The sequence below is a fragment of the Opisthocomus hoazin genome, chromosome Z (genome assembly GCF_030867145.1).
Source record: "Opisthocomus hoazin isolate bOpiHoa1 chromosome Z, bOpiHoa1.hap1, whole genome shotgun sequence".
NCBI lineage: Eukaryota > Metazoa > Chordata > Aves > Opisthocomiformes > Opisthocomidae > Opisthocomus > Opisthocomus hoazin.
In genome coordinates, this window is record NC_134454.1 from 49,977,490 (window position 1) to 49,992,638 (window position 15,149).

General features: G+C 39.4%; 1 protein-coding gene across 4 annotated transcripts in view; it reads left to right on the plus strand.

The window, feature by feature from the left end:
- Window positions 1-13,232, plus strand: part of FRMD3 (FERM domain containing 3) — a 153,256-nt gene extending 140,024 nt beyond the window's left edge. For all 4 annotated transcript variants that reach the window (XM_075411166.1, XM_075411169.1, XM_075411167.1 and 1 more), the window contains one exon: window positions 9,783-13,232. In XM_075411166.1, coding sequence (XP_075267281.1) covers window positions 9,783-10,378 — 596 coding nt within the window. In that variant the 3' untranslated portion in view covers window positions 10,379-13,232. The remainder of the gene's footprint in view (window positions 1-9,782) is intronic.
- The last annotated feature ends 1,917 nt before the right edge of the window (window positions 13,233-15,149 follow it).

Consider the following 15,149-nt stretch of genomic DNA (forward strand, 5'->3'; position numbering starts at 1 on the left):
GAATAAAGATGAGAAAAGCACATAGAATCTGACTTTTGAAGTGGTGACAAAATGGAGATAGAAAGCAAAGGGGCGCTTAGTTTTTCTCCAGACTGACAAGGAAGTGCTTGCAGAGAAAGAAAGCAAGAGAGGAGTGTTTTCCCTGCAGGAGGAAGGAATAAAAAGGGGCACTGCTGGATATTCATACTATATGGGCTGGGCAGGGGAAAGGAGCCACTGTAAAGATGCTTTCCAAAAGCTCCATTGAAGCAGATGTCTTTCATGAGGGAAATCACTTGGCGTAAAATACACATTTGCAGGACTTTCTGCCCTTCTTTCCCATATATTTGCATGCACGTCCTTGATTTTATGGTGCAGAGGGAGCAAGAACATCAGATAACAAACACTTAGATGGCACAACATGTTATAAACATTAAAGGTAGGTATTCTGGGAAGTGAGAGACTATCTCACCCCCAGTACACACCTTCCAGTTTATCTCCTCCCGGTGGTTCAGTGGACCCAGCAAGAGCTCCTTTCCCACTAGGACAGTGTGATGCTGTGCATGCGGTTGCATTCCAGCTTCCAGCTGGGGCAAGTTAGCAGCAGCCAGCATATGCGCGTCATGCCTTTTTTAGGAGCTTGCATATTTCTGCTGGATGGGGACAGAAGTGCCCAGCCTTCTGAAGCAGCATTTCTTTTGAGTGCATACAAATGTGTCCAGTAGTTGTCCACAAGTGGGAACTGGAGCACATACATAAAAAGGGACATTTTTCCCAAGCTTAGGAATTTTCTCTTCTTGTTTATGCATCAGAAGGTCAGCTTTGATTCTAAGCTTGAAATAAAAGCATTTTCATCTCATTGGTTTGCCTTGTGACTAAGGCTTGTAAGCACAGCATAGGATTTTTGTTTATATATGTATGTATACATTGTATATATTTGTATGTATTTGTATGTATACATTTTGTGCAAATACTCTCCAGGCAGTGGTGGGGAGCTGACATCAGTGGCAAAATTGAAGTTCTTTAGAAAAATAATGGCCATGGTGTCATTTTGTTCTGTAAAAATCAGACCCTAAATGCTGGCCTTTTGTTCCACTGTCTTCACTGCCTGTTTTGATGCCTTGGATATTTTTATGCTTGTATGTGTGGTTCAGCTGTTACGATAGCAACTGCTAACTGAGATGGATGCTGTGGAAGTTTGTATTGTACGTTATGAGGCATTTGGAAAAGTTTAAAAATAGTCTCTCGTTCTGTTCCCTACTGGGATATTTTTGTTGGCCATGTTAGAAGCTTGTCATTTGATTCATTGAGAATGACTTGTGTTAGTCTCTTAAAACTCAGTGGGAACTCAATAAAAGGTCATAGCTGGTATGGGCAGAGCCTTTACAAGACTTTGAGGAGAGGAATTAATAGTCAAAATGGTGAAGTGTCTTGTAAAAATCCAAACCAAGAGAAGCATTCATTTGCGGATGGTTAACCACTGCAACAAGGAAGTGTGCGTTCGATTACTGCGGCACGGCTCCAAGATCACCGCCAGAAGGGCTGGTAAATTTACATTTATTTTACTCAAACCTTTTTTCCTACCCATACACTCTACCCACTCCTCTGTTTGTTATGCTAATAGTGGTCTCTTGGAAAAGAACTGTACTGTGAATAACAATGTTCCATCGAGTACAGCAGAGAAAAAGGACAAATTACTGACAGGAGTAAAGTTGCAAATAGGAATGAATGAGATGAAACTTGAATGACATTTGTTGTAGTATCTTCGGTAAATTTTGGATTTATTTGTTAATTGCTAACAAATGAGTGACCGGAGTTTTACCCTTGTAGTTTTCTTGGGCTGAGGGGGAGAAATTCTTTGAAACTGGGATAATTTGTGACAAAATTAAATAGTGCTTAAATTAGCAGATAAGCTGGTAGCAGATTTCCAATGTTGGCTGGATACAGTAGTGGATGCAGTTTAGCATTTTACTGCAACTGAGTGAGTTGGGTTGATAGGTCATAACTTTGTTGATTTTTTTTCTAGATACTGAATTATTTAATATATGGAATGGTGGGGGTGGGTGGGGATGGGGAAAGGAATCTTACTCGGATCTCTTTTTCACTACACATAACAGGAGTGCAACCCCAGGAACAAAAAGTATTCAATATTGCTTTGGATAGCAATCAAAATGAAGTTAGTTCTTTTTCTTCTTTTTATACCAAATCCCTTTGCCAAAGGTAGATTGGCCCCTATATTAATCTGTATGTCTCTGTTTCCTTAATGAAGTAGGACATTTCAAAATTTGTTTCTCCATGCTTTCTCTGGTACTGTTTACTTTTGGTATTTTTTTGCATGTATAGATTGACAGATTTCAGTGTCCATATGCCAATGTAAGACTATGCCTTAGTATTGAATCTTCATTTCAGAAATGGGTATTTACAGAAGAATTAACTGAGAGTGTTGTGGCAAGGACCAGAGTATTGTCACACATTTGGCATCTGAAAATGAGAAGGCAGTAAGCACAGCAGATACGGGAGAACCTGCTTCTTGCAGTGATTTGCCTCTGAGTAGCAACAGCTCCTGGCTGCCTTCGCTTCCTGAATTCACCACTCACGGGAAACTGTAGTGTCTGTGAGAGTGCACCTAACTGCCTTGATTCAAAAATTAGTAGCAAAATTAAAAAAGCATCAGTATTTGCATCTATTTTCTATTCTTACACCTCAGAGGTTAAATGCTATCTCCAAATAGGTACAAGCCATCTTGCTGGTTTAATAAGACACCAATCTAGTGACAGATTTGTGCAGTGGCGCTACATTCATTCTTAAAAACCTTGGTTTTACAGTACTGTTTGTAGGATGTTATTCCTGTTGGTGTATGCATGCATAAAACCTGTATATCAGCCTGTGAAACCGAACGACTGGATATAGCTTGTGCAAAACTCGTGGCAGGGGCATAACTCCCTAGGAGAACTCTGTTGCGATTGCGACTGCATCAGAACAATGCTGACTCATGCCGGGAGGGCTCACCCAAGGTGAGCGGGGGTGCTGAAATGTCCCACTTGTCCTTTTCTCAGGTGCTAAGCTTCCATATCGGTGCCCAGCTCTTTTTCTGTCGCTGGCCTGGTGCTAGACATTGAGTCTCTGCAGTCACTTCACCAGCTCCTCTTGTTTCTCTGAACTGCTGACAGATGTATCTTGCCTTCTCATTTCTGCTCCCGCAGTACACAGTTCTCTCTCCCTGCTACTCCCCCCAGCCTTTTCACTGCCTAATCCTGGTTCTGGAAGGGGGTCAGCAATGCTAGGGTGGGCTCCTTCCAGGCCAGCGGGAGGTTGGAGACAGGCACCCCAGAATGCCTGCTGCTCTGCGTGCTCTGTTTCGCCTCTGTCTCTGTGCTTTGGGTGCCTGTTGCGGGGTGTGAAAAGCAGGGTGGCGGTCTCCAGTGGCTGCAGTAGCTGTGGCATTAGTTGAACCCCGTGACACCCAACGCAGTTGGGAGGTGAGTTGTAATGTCGCAGAGGCACAGTGCTTGCAACTGATGTGAGCTGGCAACAGTGACAGGGCTTTGCTGCCTTCTAGAAGTGCCTGTAAGACTGAAACAAATGGGAACGACCAGCAGGAAAGCCAGGTCACTGCCTAAAAAGGAGGTACTATAAATTGTCATTGATTTACTCTCCTTGCAAATCTCGAACAGGTGTCCTCTGGGGGCACGAGATGTGAGTAAGGTAGGGATCTATGGCCTCCTACTTCTGAGGGTTGGACGTCTGGCTGTGATGCAGATCCTGCTTTGATATAGATCCTGCGTAGGGGAATATTTGAGTTTAGTGCAATTCTAGATTCTGTTTCCCTTTCCTATAGTGACATCCATGCACTTTGCTCACGTGAGAAAGTCATCTTCTCCTTGCCTCTAAAAGGTCATTCTACTCATAGTAAAAACAAATTTTGTCCACACAGAAATGTTGTGTATTGCTGTGCTTACTTTCAAGAGGAAGTAGTAAAAGGGGTAGGAAGGAACTGTCCTAATTGCAGCCTAGCTGGCTTTACTTGTTTGCGGGTCTATATGAAGTATGCCCAGCACTGCTCTTTCTGAACCCTATCTAATTTTTCAGTTTGCTATTTCAAAGAAGCAAATCTTCACATTTGTTCCTTTCTCCACTATACAAAGCCTTTAAAGATGTTTCATTATGTTTGCATGTCTGCTAATTAAAGCTGCATGCAGTATATCTGGCCACCAGACAACACGTGAACTGAATTTTTTAATAAGCAGAAGATACGTTTTTCTGGGGTGCTGCATTTCCAGCAACTGCAGCTTCTTAAGAATGGTGGAGCTGGAGCTGCCCTTCATCCTGCTAATCCTCAGCTGCTGGTTTTGGCCCCTTTAGAAACACTAGCAGCTGACGACACTTATGTCAGACCCCTTGCACATTCATATTTGCAGCAGATGACCACTGTAAACTTGTGTTTTATTCAGCTGCTCATGTTCCTATCTGCTGTAGCAAGTTAGAGGTTTGGAGCAATCCCAGTATGTGGTGGAAGTTCCCTTCCTGAGAAGTACTTCCTGAGAAGTACTCAGTTTTGACTAGTATAGTGAGATCTCTCTAGCTCTGTAAAATTTCCCCAGTTTCCAGAAAAGTGTAGCAAATTTTTGCTATAGCTATATCATACAAGAAATGAATTTGAGCTTCTTTACTTGATATTCCAGGAATATCTATTAAAAGATTCTGATCTACAGAATGTAAATTGCCAGTAAAAATATAAAATGAAGAATGGAAGGAAATTCTTCTCAGATGTAACTTAATACGCAAGTCATAGTCCTTCTAAACACAACATTTATTTTAACTATTACTAAAGAAACAGTACACTTCTAAAATCTAGCCCCAAAATTTATACAAAATTACAGTCTTACAAGGGTAGCAGCAAAATAATTGTTATGTATGAATAGGAGCAAAGGATTTGCAGCAATGTTATAGAGTAATTAAGGGATATTGGCTTCAGACTTGCTTTAGCTTTTATGTTCTCTTTTTCCATTGGCAGACTTTGAGGATATTTTTTTTTCTTTTAACTGGGTTTTATTACTTCAGATAACTGACTCTGTTGAAGGCTATCCAAAAAGTAAATAATCTGAAAAACTTGCTTCTTTCTTAAATTTGTGCCACGGCAATGTTTTTTCTACTGTAGAATGATTTTGAATTTTGATGCTTAAATGTGGTATTCTTATGCCTGCATAAGCATTGTAAATGATATATGCCATAATGACATTACACTTGTGTCTTTTGACACTATCAAAATCTGAGTGGCCCAGCATACTTGTCTGTATATTGCAGAATGACTGGAACTTTGCTGTGGGCTTAGAGTGACCATAGTTAATAGCTAATTGTTTCCTCGGTCCTTGCTGTGAGAAATGTTGTGGGGTTACAGGGAATATGAAAAAAGGAAAGAACAGCTTTATATATTTATTTTTTAAATACCAAATGAGCTTGCAACAGCAGTAGTTAATGCCCATTCTAAATTTTCAATTTTTATACTGAAACAGTATTTATTTACGCTTGTATTTGGCTGATGTAAAATGCAGTTACTTTCATTTAATATGTTTTAATGAGACATAAACCAGCTGAAAATTCTTGTTACTTGCTCAAACTAAACAGTGGACTGTAAAGTTGATGTAAGCTTTGGACCTGCAATGCACTCCAATTTTAATAAAAGCCCTTCAGAAAACATGGATCTGAAAAGGTTCCTCCGCTGCCTTCTATCTACAGGTTAATCGCAAAGCCGTAAGTTTGCCAGTTATTGGAGTAAAATACAGTTTTAATGAAAGTTAATATGCTCTTTCTGGTGTATGTTCACTATGTATGTTATCCATGCTGGAATTTACTCTGGGGAAGGAGAGTATTGGGGTGACCTTTCTTTGCAGTAGCTGCAGCTGTCCTCTCTGTGATGAGAAACATGATGAAGATGTATTACTGACCTTGAATCTAAGCAGGTATAGAGAGGCCTATGGCCAGGATTCTCAGATTTGGGAGGTTAAAATTAGGTTCTTTAATCCATAAGGAGGTACCTAAGTAAGTGACTCAGCTTACCTTTTACTCCTATTAAGAGAGTGAAAAGCACGTTTGAAAATCGAATTGTGGTACTTGTGTATCTAAAGATATGAGTAGATGCTTTATGCTGGGCTCCAGATTTTAAAAGTTTTGGCTTTTATGTTTTAAGATATTATGGGTGCAGTCTCACTCAGATGACTCAGAGTGTGTCTGATGATCCAGAATTACCTGCTGTTACAGTGTGCTTAAGAGAAAGATCCCCGCAAATCTGTTCTGACCTCTTAGTGTTCGTACACTGCTGTGTCTAGTTCCAGTCAGTTTGTATTCTGTGATTCTGTATCCTCTGCTTGATGACTGTGGCAAGTGTATTTGTTAAAGCAAAGACTGGTGTAGACAATAAGTTCCAGCACAAAACATGCGGAAATGCTGAAATGGGATGAATTTCTAAAATGGCTATGATAGGAGAGGACGGAGTAATTGAGGCAAGGAATTAGTAGCTAAGCAGTCAAATTAAGCTAATGAGGAGACATCTGCATTTTTTAAATCGAGGACGAAGTTTCATTTCAGCCACACAGATCTGCTGGCTAGGTGCTGGTGACAGGAGCACTCCTGCTCTCTCTCCATCCCTGGTAATGTGCTGTGCTCATGAGTACAGCTGACAAGCCAGTTCAGGAGCAAAAACCATCAGAGAACTAACCCAGGAAGAAAGTTTTTTTTCCTGGGTTAGCTTGACAAGCTGGCTTGCTCAGAGGTGAAATGAGGGAAGCAGAAATGGTCTTTTGGGCTGATTCAGTCAGAATGTGAAACTTCACCTGGAGACATGGCCAGTGTATCTCCTAGAGAGCAGGAAAAGATAACAAATTACAAGGGGAGAGATCTGTCTGGGCCACTTTGAAGACTTAAAAAGGGAAATGAATTCTAATAGCTATCATGCTCTACTGAAGTGGAGGATGCTTCCTGAGGATGGTGTTCTGTAATGAATGTTTTCTGTAATTAATAGAACATGAGACATAAAAGCATGCACTAAGAAGGGGGTCCAGAAAGTTGTCTTCTCGAATAAGGAGCAAGCTAGCTTGTTCGACGAGTGGTTTAATTTAAGTAGGTTTAAAATGCAGATTTTCTGTCATTTCTTATATTTTTTAGAAATATTTGTAAGAAGTTGTATATTTTATGTTGCATTTATTGGCATTTCACCCCAGCTGGTAGTAAGTTCAGTATAATTTTAAAGTTCCCAGATACTAGCAAGCCATCACTTGGGAGATCTATAAACTGGGGTAACTTGGCAAGTATCTTAGTTACCCTTTCTATCGTCTCGAGAACATGCTAGCAGAGCTGCAGAGGGCGCATGGAGGATTTTGCGGTAACTGTCAGGCACTCTGGCATAGAGTAGGGTACTACGGAAGGTTGTTTTTCATGACAAAGTGTTGTAACAAGCTGTAGGATTCCTAGTGCAGCAGCTCTGTCTCACAAAGTATTAATCTGCTTGTTTAATTTCCTTCACAAAGTTTTGACGTGTCAGCTTTGTGTTGGCAGATTTGTCTGCAAATACTGAGTAGTTCAAGCTCTGGCAGAAATGTGATCACATGCCTGTGTCTGCCTCAGGGCATGTCCACTGCTGAGTGACCTGGTAGTGCACAGTCTGGCATCAGTTAGGAAACTGGGATTTTCGTGGTTGTGTCCTGTCTTGAGCCTGGTACTCATGGTAGAAATAAAAGGGAAAAAAAAAATAAATGAAAACAGAGATTGTAAGACCTTGTCATTCAAGAAATGCAAAAATTTGTAACAGAAAATTTACGTTAACGGGAGTACTACCAATTTGGCTGAAGTGTAGTTACGCTTACTGCTAGTTCAGTGATCAGTAGCCAATGGTGTAAGAATATTCTTTTGCTGTCTAGTCAAATAGATGGAAAGTAGGTTTCAGAAACAAAGTTAATAATTGCAGTACAGTGAATGGTATCTACAGTTCTTAGGACTAATAATGTAAAAAAAAAAAACAGTGACATTTTCAAGAAAAAAATGTGAAAAGACTTCTGATCTCATAGTGAGATTCTTTGCAGAATTTTGGTCAATTATAGTTCAGTTATTATTTAACATTGCAGCTTAGAATTGTGATCCAAAATGTGTCTAAGCTGTGTATCTTCCTATATTTTAGATGTCGTTATGATAGGAACTTTTGATTTTCAGTTTTTGTTCTGTATCATATATTTACAGAACATCTCTTTCTTATAGTGTGGTTCATGTCATGCTTTATTTCCCTCATCTCAAAATGACCATAACAAGCCTTTTATTTTGTTTAATTTTTTATATGTTTGTCATCCTTTAAGAAAAAACTTTTGAGCTTGCGGAGACCCTTTTATTTCACACTGAAAACCATTATATGTCTAGTGTAATTAGCACTGGAGATGTACTGCTTTTCTGATTACTGTTTTTTTCTGTAATAATACATTTTCTTCTGTATCACGTTGTTTTAAAGTCTCTGAACCTTAATCTTTACTGCACTAAAACTGGACTGAATCTTTGATTATGTCAGTTTTCTATGTTTTACAGTGATCTTTCCCTGAAATCTAAGAACTGTGCTGATTTGAATCATATATAGTACTTTGATACGAATTTCTTGAGTTGCTTGTTGGAAAAGTCATGTAACCTTGTACTGGTTTTTCCTGCTATGTTGCTATATGTTGCTTTTAGATTAGTCATTAGTAAAGAATGGAGAGATGCTTAACATGAAAAAATGAGCAGTACACAGTGTTGTTATATATTACTGTTGCACGTGATACTGTGTGTGGTCTATGCCTTTTGCACATAGATGGCATCTGATGATGGTAATGAGTGTTGGATGTGGGACATCACTTTGCCCAAGCTCTGTGCCTGACTTTCCTCCCTTCCACTTCTGCAGCTGACAACTAACAGCAGTCACTGCAGTGTTGATGTAGCTGCAAAACAGCTCAAGCTTTTTGCAGACTTACTGCTGTTAGTGTTAGACTGGAAAGAGGAGAGTAAATTTTGAGAGGAGAGAAAGCTTGAGCAGAGAGTGGGGTCATAAGACACAAGCATATCAGTAAGGCTAAGAAAGACTCCTCTGTAAGGGGGAGAGAGAAATTTAAAGGAGAGGAGGAAAAGAGGCTGTGAGTACGAAGAGTAGAAAGATGACTGGCAGAAAAATGAGACGTGAGAAGAGGGGAGCTTTTTAAAGACGTGAGGCATTCTCATTCCGTTTCAATGATATCTGATCCTCATAGCATATGTCAGGCTTCCTCTCCTTTTATCCTCTCTACTCTTAGCGTAAATTTATCATGATAATCTAGTGTTTCTTTTTAATGGCATGCTCTATTAAAAATTTCCAACCTCAGCCATTATCTTACCACTTTCTCCCCATTCTTCTCAAAGAAATAAAGGTAAGTGGTGGTTGTTGTTGTTATTATTATTAGACACCAAATAGCACCAGTTTATATATGTACTAGGTATTCATTTCTATGAGCAGTCTGATTGCCAGTAGAAAATGGGTAGTTCTGTTTTCTGTTTTGCATTACACCGTTATTAGTGGTAGCTGCATCAGTCGAAGTTAAGGAGATCTGGTGTACTGCAGTGTTGTAAAAGATCTTGCCCTCCTCTGGAGCTTTTCGGAAAGCTTTTCCAGTTTCTGCTAATTATGTATGGTCTGGTTTCAATATGCAAAATGATTGCAGAATCTTCTTTCCGAGTTCTGTTAGACACTATTGGAAAGCAGAGTTATGCCACCATGAAGGCAAAAATTTAGGATCACTATTTTCATCTCCTTTTTTCAGGTATCCAGCTGCCAAAGGAGGATGAGATTTCAGTACCTGTGACTTCAAGCTCCGCAGCTGAGAACACTGGGGAGAATGCTGATCTTGTCATTGAACAGGAAGAGAAGATGAAAGAGGAACCTTTAACTATCTCAGAACTGGTATACAATCCTAGTGCCAGCTTGCTGCCCACCCCTGTTGATGATGAGATTGACATGCTCTTTGATACCTGTCCAAGAGTAGAGAATGAGAAAGATGATACAGATTCATTTGAGGAACTGGAAGCAGATGAAAATGCATTTTTGATTGCAGAGGAGGAAGAACTGAAAGAAGCTCGGAGGGCGCTTAGGTGGAGCTATGAGTTTCTCATGGGCAACATAGAGGTGAATGCCTTTGTGAAGAGTTTCTCCAGACTGCTCCTTGTAGGCCTTGGACTGCTGTTGTTTGTGTTCCCTCTTCTCCTTGTTCTCTTGGAGTCAGACCTTCAAATCTCTTTTCTCCACGAAATCCGTCAGACGCCGGAGTTTAAGCAGTTTCATATTGAATATTACTGCCCCCTTAGGCAGTGGGTAGCTTGCAAAATAAACTTCATTCGTGACATGCTGGGCAGCTTTTAAATTTTAAATAAATATGATACAACTAAGGGCTATATTCAAAATTTCAGTTAGTGCCAGCTTTCCATAATGCCAGTGGGGCCATCAGTCAGTATCTGTCTTCATATCCAGTTCATTACAGACTCTTCAGGTTCTTAAGTTCCCTCTACATACTTAGTTGCCCTTTAGTTACAGGCTTATACAGTCACCTTTCAATAACCAAAAATAAGCTTTATTTTAGTGGCATTTCAGACTTCCTGCTCATCTATGACATCATATAAGACAGGGTCACAAAAAGTTTCGTTGTCCTTAACCTTTCAATCCATGACACTAAATTCAATGAAACTGAAAGAAAAGCTTCTTTGAATATATTCCTTAGTGCAGCAATCTCTTCTAACCAATGCCTATACAAGCAGTGTTTATGCTGGGTTTTTGTTTTTGGTTTGTTTTTCTGTTTGTTTGTTTTTTTACACTTTTATGTGTTTAAAATATTTTGGTAAGTTTTTAGCAAGACAACTTCTGATGTTATTTAAATGTATAAATTGGTAAGAATAATGCACAAGGGCATGTAGGGTGTTTTTGCAATGATTTGTTTTTAAAGTACTGGCTGGAGAATTAATGAGTTTAATATAGCTCTATGCAGAGGGACTGTGGTGGTTTGGGAAACATATAGAAAGTTCACTCAAGTTCAGTAGAGGTTGCCTGGGAGAGGTGAAAGGACACCAAGTACGCAGAAGAATTTATGAAAGGCACAGCTGTAGAGCATGGGGAAGTGAGCAGAACAGAAAGTAATGATCCCTCCTCTTATCTATCAGGTTGTCTTACACTTTATCAGTGCTGTAGAAAGTCTGTACAAAATAGTCCAAGTACGTTTTAGAGTGAGTCTTCAGTCTAAATATAGATTATTGTACATAACATGGAAGAAGATCATAGTAAGTAGCAAAAAAAAAAAAAAAAAAGGAAAAAAAAAAGCCAAAAGCCTAGCTAAGTCAGCAGGTGAGTGACCTACTTTTAAAAGTAATACAGAAAGAAAATTTATTCCTTTTAAAAAGTAAAGCATTGGGCTGTACAGTTGACATAAAAATATTCTACTGACTCACAATTAAAAGCTTAAACACTTTGAGATGCATCTTCATCCTTGATGCCCATTATTACTAATCGCTAAGACGACGTATTTTCTGTGCATATTACTATGCTTCCTTTCACATATAGCAGCATATTTACCCTCTTTCCTTGTTACTATGAGCCCAGTTACATGATCTAATGCTGTTCCATGTAACACGGATCTGCGTATCTAAAGGTATTAATTCCAATAGAGAATATACTTAGAGAATATACTTAAGTAAAATCGTGTCAATGCTGAGAACATGTGAAGGCCCTCAAATGTTCCAGAGAGGTTGTATTTAAGAGGAGAAAGTTTTTATTCTTCCCCCTTCCCCAATCTTAGTGCAGACGTATTTCGTATGTAATCTAGGAAGCTCTGATTTTGGCCTCAGAGTCTTTCTCCTGCTTAAGACATTTATGAATTGGAGACATATCTCAGGCAGTTTTATTAGATGTGCGTTTAGCACATTGTAACCACATCTCTAATTCCTACCGCATAAATTCCTTTAGTTTCAGTATCAGAGAATTGGTTTTACTTGGTTTTCTCATATAAGCGCTTGCAAATGTCTAGTTTGAAAATGGCAGTTTGCTTAGGGGGTTTCTAATTCCCTTCTAATCTTCTCCAGTTTTTAAAGGACAAAACAATTACAGGGCTTAGGAGTTCCTTTTCTCAGTTGAAAACTGCTGGATTGCTATTCATTTGCCAGCCAGCAAAGGCTAAATTAAACAACAGCCTTTTTTCTCTTGTCTTTGTTTGTCCTTGCCAGTCTGTTCCCCAGAAAAATCATTATTGATTAGTTACTTGATGTGTATTTCTTCTTGTGCTACTTGCAGCTAAACGATCCTTTCCCATGAGGTAGTAGTCATTCAGCCTAATAGAAGTGGAGAGTGAACTAAAGTAGATGTTTGGCCTTAACAGGAAATTATTCACTTGCATTGTTTCTAAACAAAGCTGTCAGAAAAGGTGTTTTGAGTGGTGAAGGCTGTGAGAGCTGGCATCCTGCTGGATTCCGGAGACATGGTTCTGTACAGGCTCCTATATAAGTCTGATAATTATTAAAAAAAAAAAAAAAAAAGTTAGATCCTATCCTCTAAAATATAGTCTAGTCCCTGTAAACTACAGCACTCCAGAAGTAGGAATATTGTTATGCTTGATTTAACTCTATCAGAAAATAGCTGATTTGCATGAGAACAGGATCTCAGAAAATGCTCAGTGCAGTGAAGTTTTATGTAGGGTTAAATGCAAGTGTGTGGGTACACATGTGCCTACTTTTACTAACCATGTGCATACATTCAGACCTGGCCTGTTAAAATTCTTCCCTTCCTTCCTGATATTCTCTGGTCTATCAAAGTAATTTAAATGAAAGTCGTGAGAGGCTTATAACTTAAAGGCCAGGACCACATAATACACATAGAAGGATATGGTTGGGCATATTCAGAGAGAGTAGCAGTGTAGTATTTTATTGGTGAGGATGACAGACTTGGATTATGGAGCATCTATAGGTACAGTATTGTGTATTTCTGTCTGTGCTTGGATTATATTGTAAGATGTTATGTACTTGAAATCTATTTTGTGGTTTGTCTAACATTTATAAACACAACTCTGGGAAGAATTAAAAATGGTTTTATTTCATGGAGACTAAGGGGAAAATATACCTGTAACTTGAGCCTTATCTTTGTACAGTGAATTTCATATTTCTATATGTCAACATCCTGATTGTTTTGTATGTTGATATGATGGCAGGAATCCCTAATAAAAATACACTGGAGAAAAGCTTTCTGCAGTTATGACAGTTCTTCTGGTGAAAGATGTTTTATAAATAACCATTTTTGTTGGGAATTAGTCAGTCATAGAATCATAGAATGGTTTGGGTTGGAAGGGAACTTAAAGATCATCTAGCTCCAACCCCCCTGCCCTGGGCAGGGACACCTTCTGCTAGACCAGGTGTCTCAAAGCCCCGTCCAACCTGGCCTTGGACACTTCCAGAGAGGGGGCATCCACAGCTTCTCTGGGCAACCTGTTCCAGTGCCTCACCACCCTCATAGAGAAGAATTTTTCTTCCTTATAGCTCGTCTAAATCTGTCCTCTTTCAGTTTAAAGTTATCACCCCTTGTCCTGGCCCTACACACCCTTGTAAAAAGTTCCTCTCCAGCTCTCTTGTAGGCCCCCTTCAGGGACTGGGAGGCTGCTATAAGGTCTCCTGCAGTCGGTACATGGTATAGTACAGATTTCTTTGGACTCTTACAATTTTTTTTTACATATTTTTTTTTTTTATTCATCAGCTGGAGAGACACTAAGAAAGTGCTTTAAAATAAGATGCTATTAACATGACTTCAGATATGCTAACCAAGGGCCTAATGGTTTGCCCAGTTACCATGTAAGAGTTAGTCACAGTCTTGAATTTGCCCCAAAATAAAAACACTACACACAGGATACAAATTGAGAAGTCTTGGTTTTAAAGTCAGGCCCTGGCTGTAGTCATATGGCTGCAACCTTTTGGTAGGCAGACATAGCTAGAGTGTTATGCAAGCAAAGCTGTATGGCTTTTGGATGGCACTTGCTTGCATTAAGTTGGTTTGGAGCTCAGACAGTGCACAAGCATCTGGTAAGAAACATACAGTCTGCAAAGAGGCAACCGAACATCATTTTGGGGACCTGAGTCAGAGAAACTGAGGCTACTTCTTGAGCACATAAAACATGCAGATGCAGACATGTTTGTACTGTATAGAAAGTGCCAAAATCTAAGTGGACGCTGGCAATCTGAAATGTAATGGGCCAGGACTATATAGCAGAGGCAGACCTATTTATTCAGTTAAAGCAGTGTAGGTTACAATGCTGCCTTCAAAAGAGGTTGCATTCCTGCTTTAGCATAAGAATACAGTATATCCTCCTCATCTTTGGATTCTAAGTACTTACCACAATTTACAAACAATTATTATTATTTCTACTTTGAGTAGAAATTCAGCATTTTGTTGTAAATTCTTTCTGAATAATGACACATGAAATTTCTCAAAAATTACAACTCACTGAAATGTCAGGCCAAATGTGCATTTGAAGAAATCAAGCTGCATTGGTTGGTGCTGATGGTTGCTGCGGGTAGCTATTAGAACTTGACAACAGCCATGTTGGCCAAACTGGAGATCACAAGCACTGGGAGGCAAGAAACTTCATCTGGAAGTCAAGGTGTGTTTCTCGACTTTTTGTTTTGTCGTGTTGGTTTTTTTGTTGTTGTTGAAATCCCAAAGGAAGAAGAGACCCAATGGTCTCTTCTGTTTGCATGGATTTGCTGTAGGTTTTCTTGCAGATGTGTTTTATGTGGAAAAAGGTCTCTGAGACACCTTGTGAAGATCTCTACCCCTCTGCAAAAGTGAATCCTTCATCAGCCTTATCCTCTGAAATTTGTAGAAGCTGCTCTGAAGTTTTGAAGCTGTCTTCCTTGCAGTTCCTTTGTTTTAAGGCTGGTTATTGCTGTTCCTCTCAGCCAGATGAGCTTCCTGCAGCAATTCTATCTTACAGTTACAAGGGTTCATAGCTTGCCCTTTACATGTCTCATAGCTTCCCCCTAGAAAATACGGGTACTATCTGTCCCTGTGAAGTGATGCTTAAAGATGTAGTGGGAATTTAAAGCTGTTATTTTTTTACACACACACAAAAAACTTTATTACAGAAGTTTTCCTGCTATAACCAACA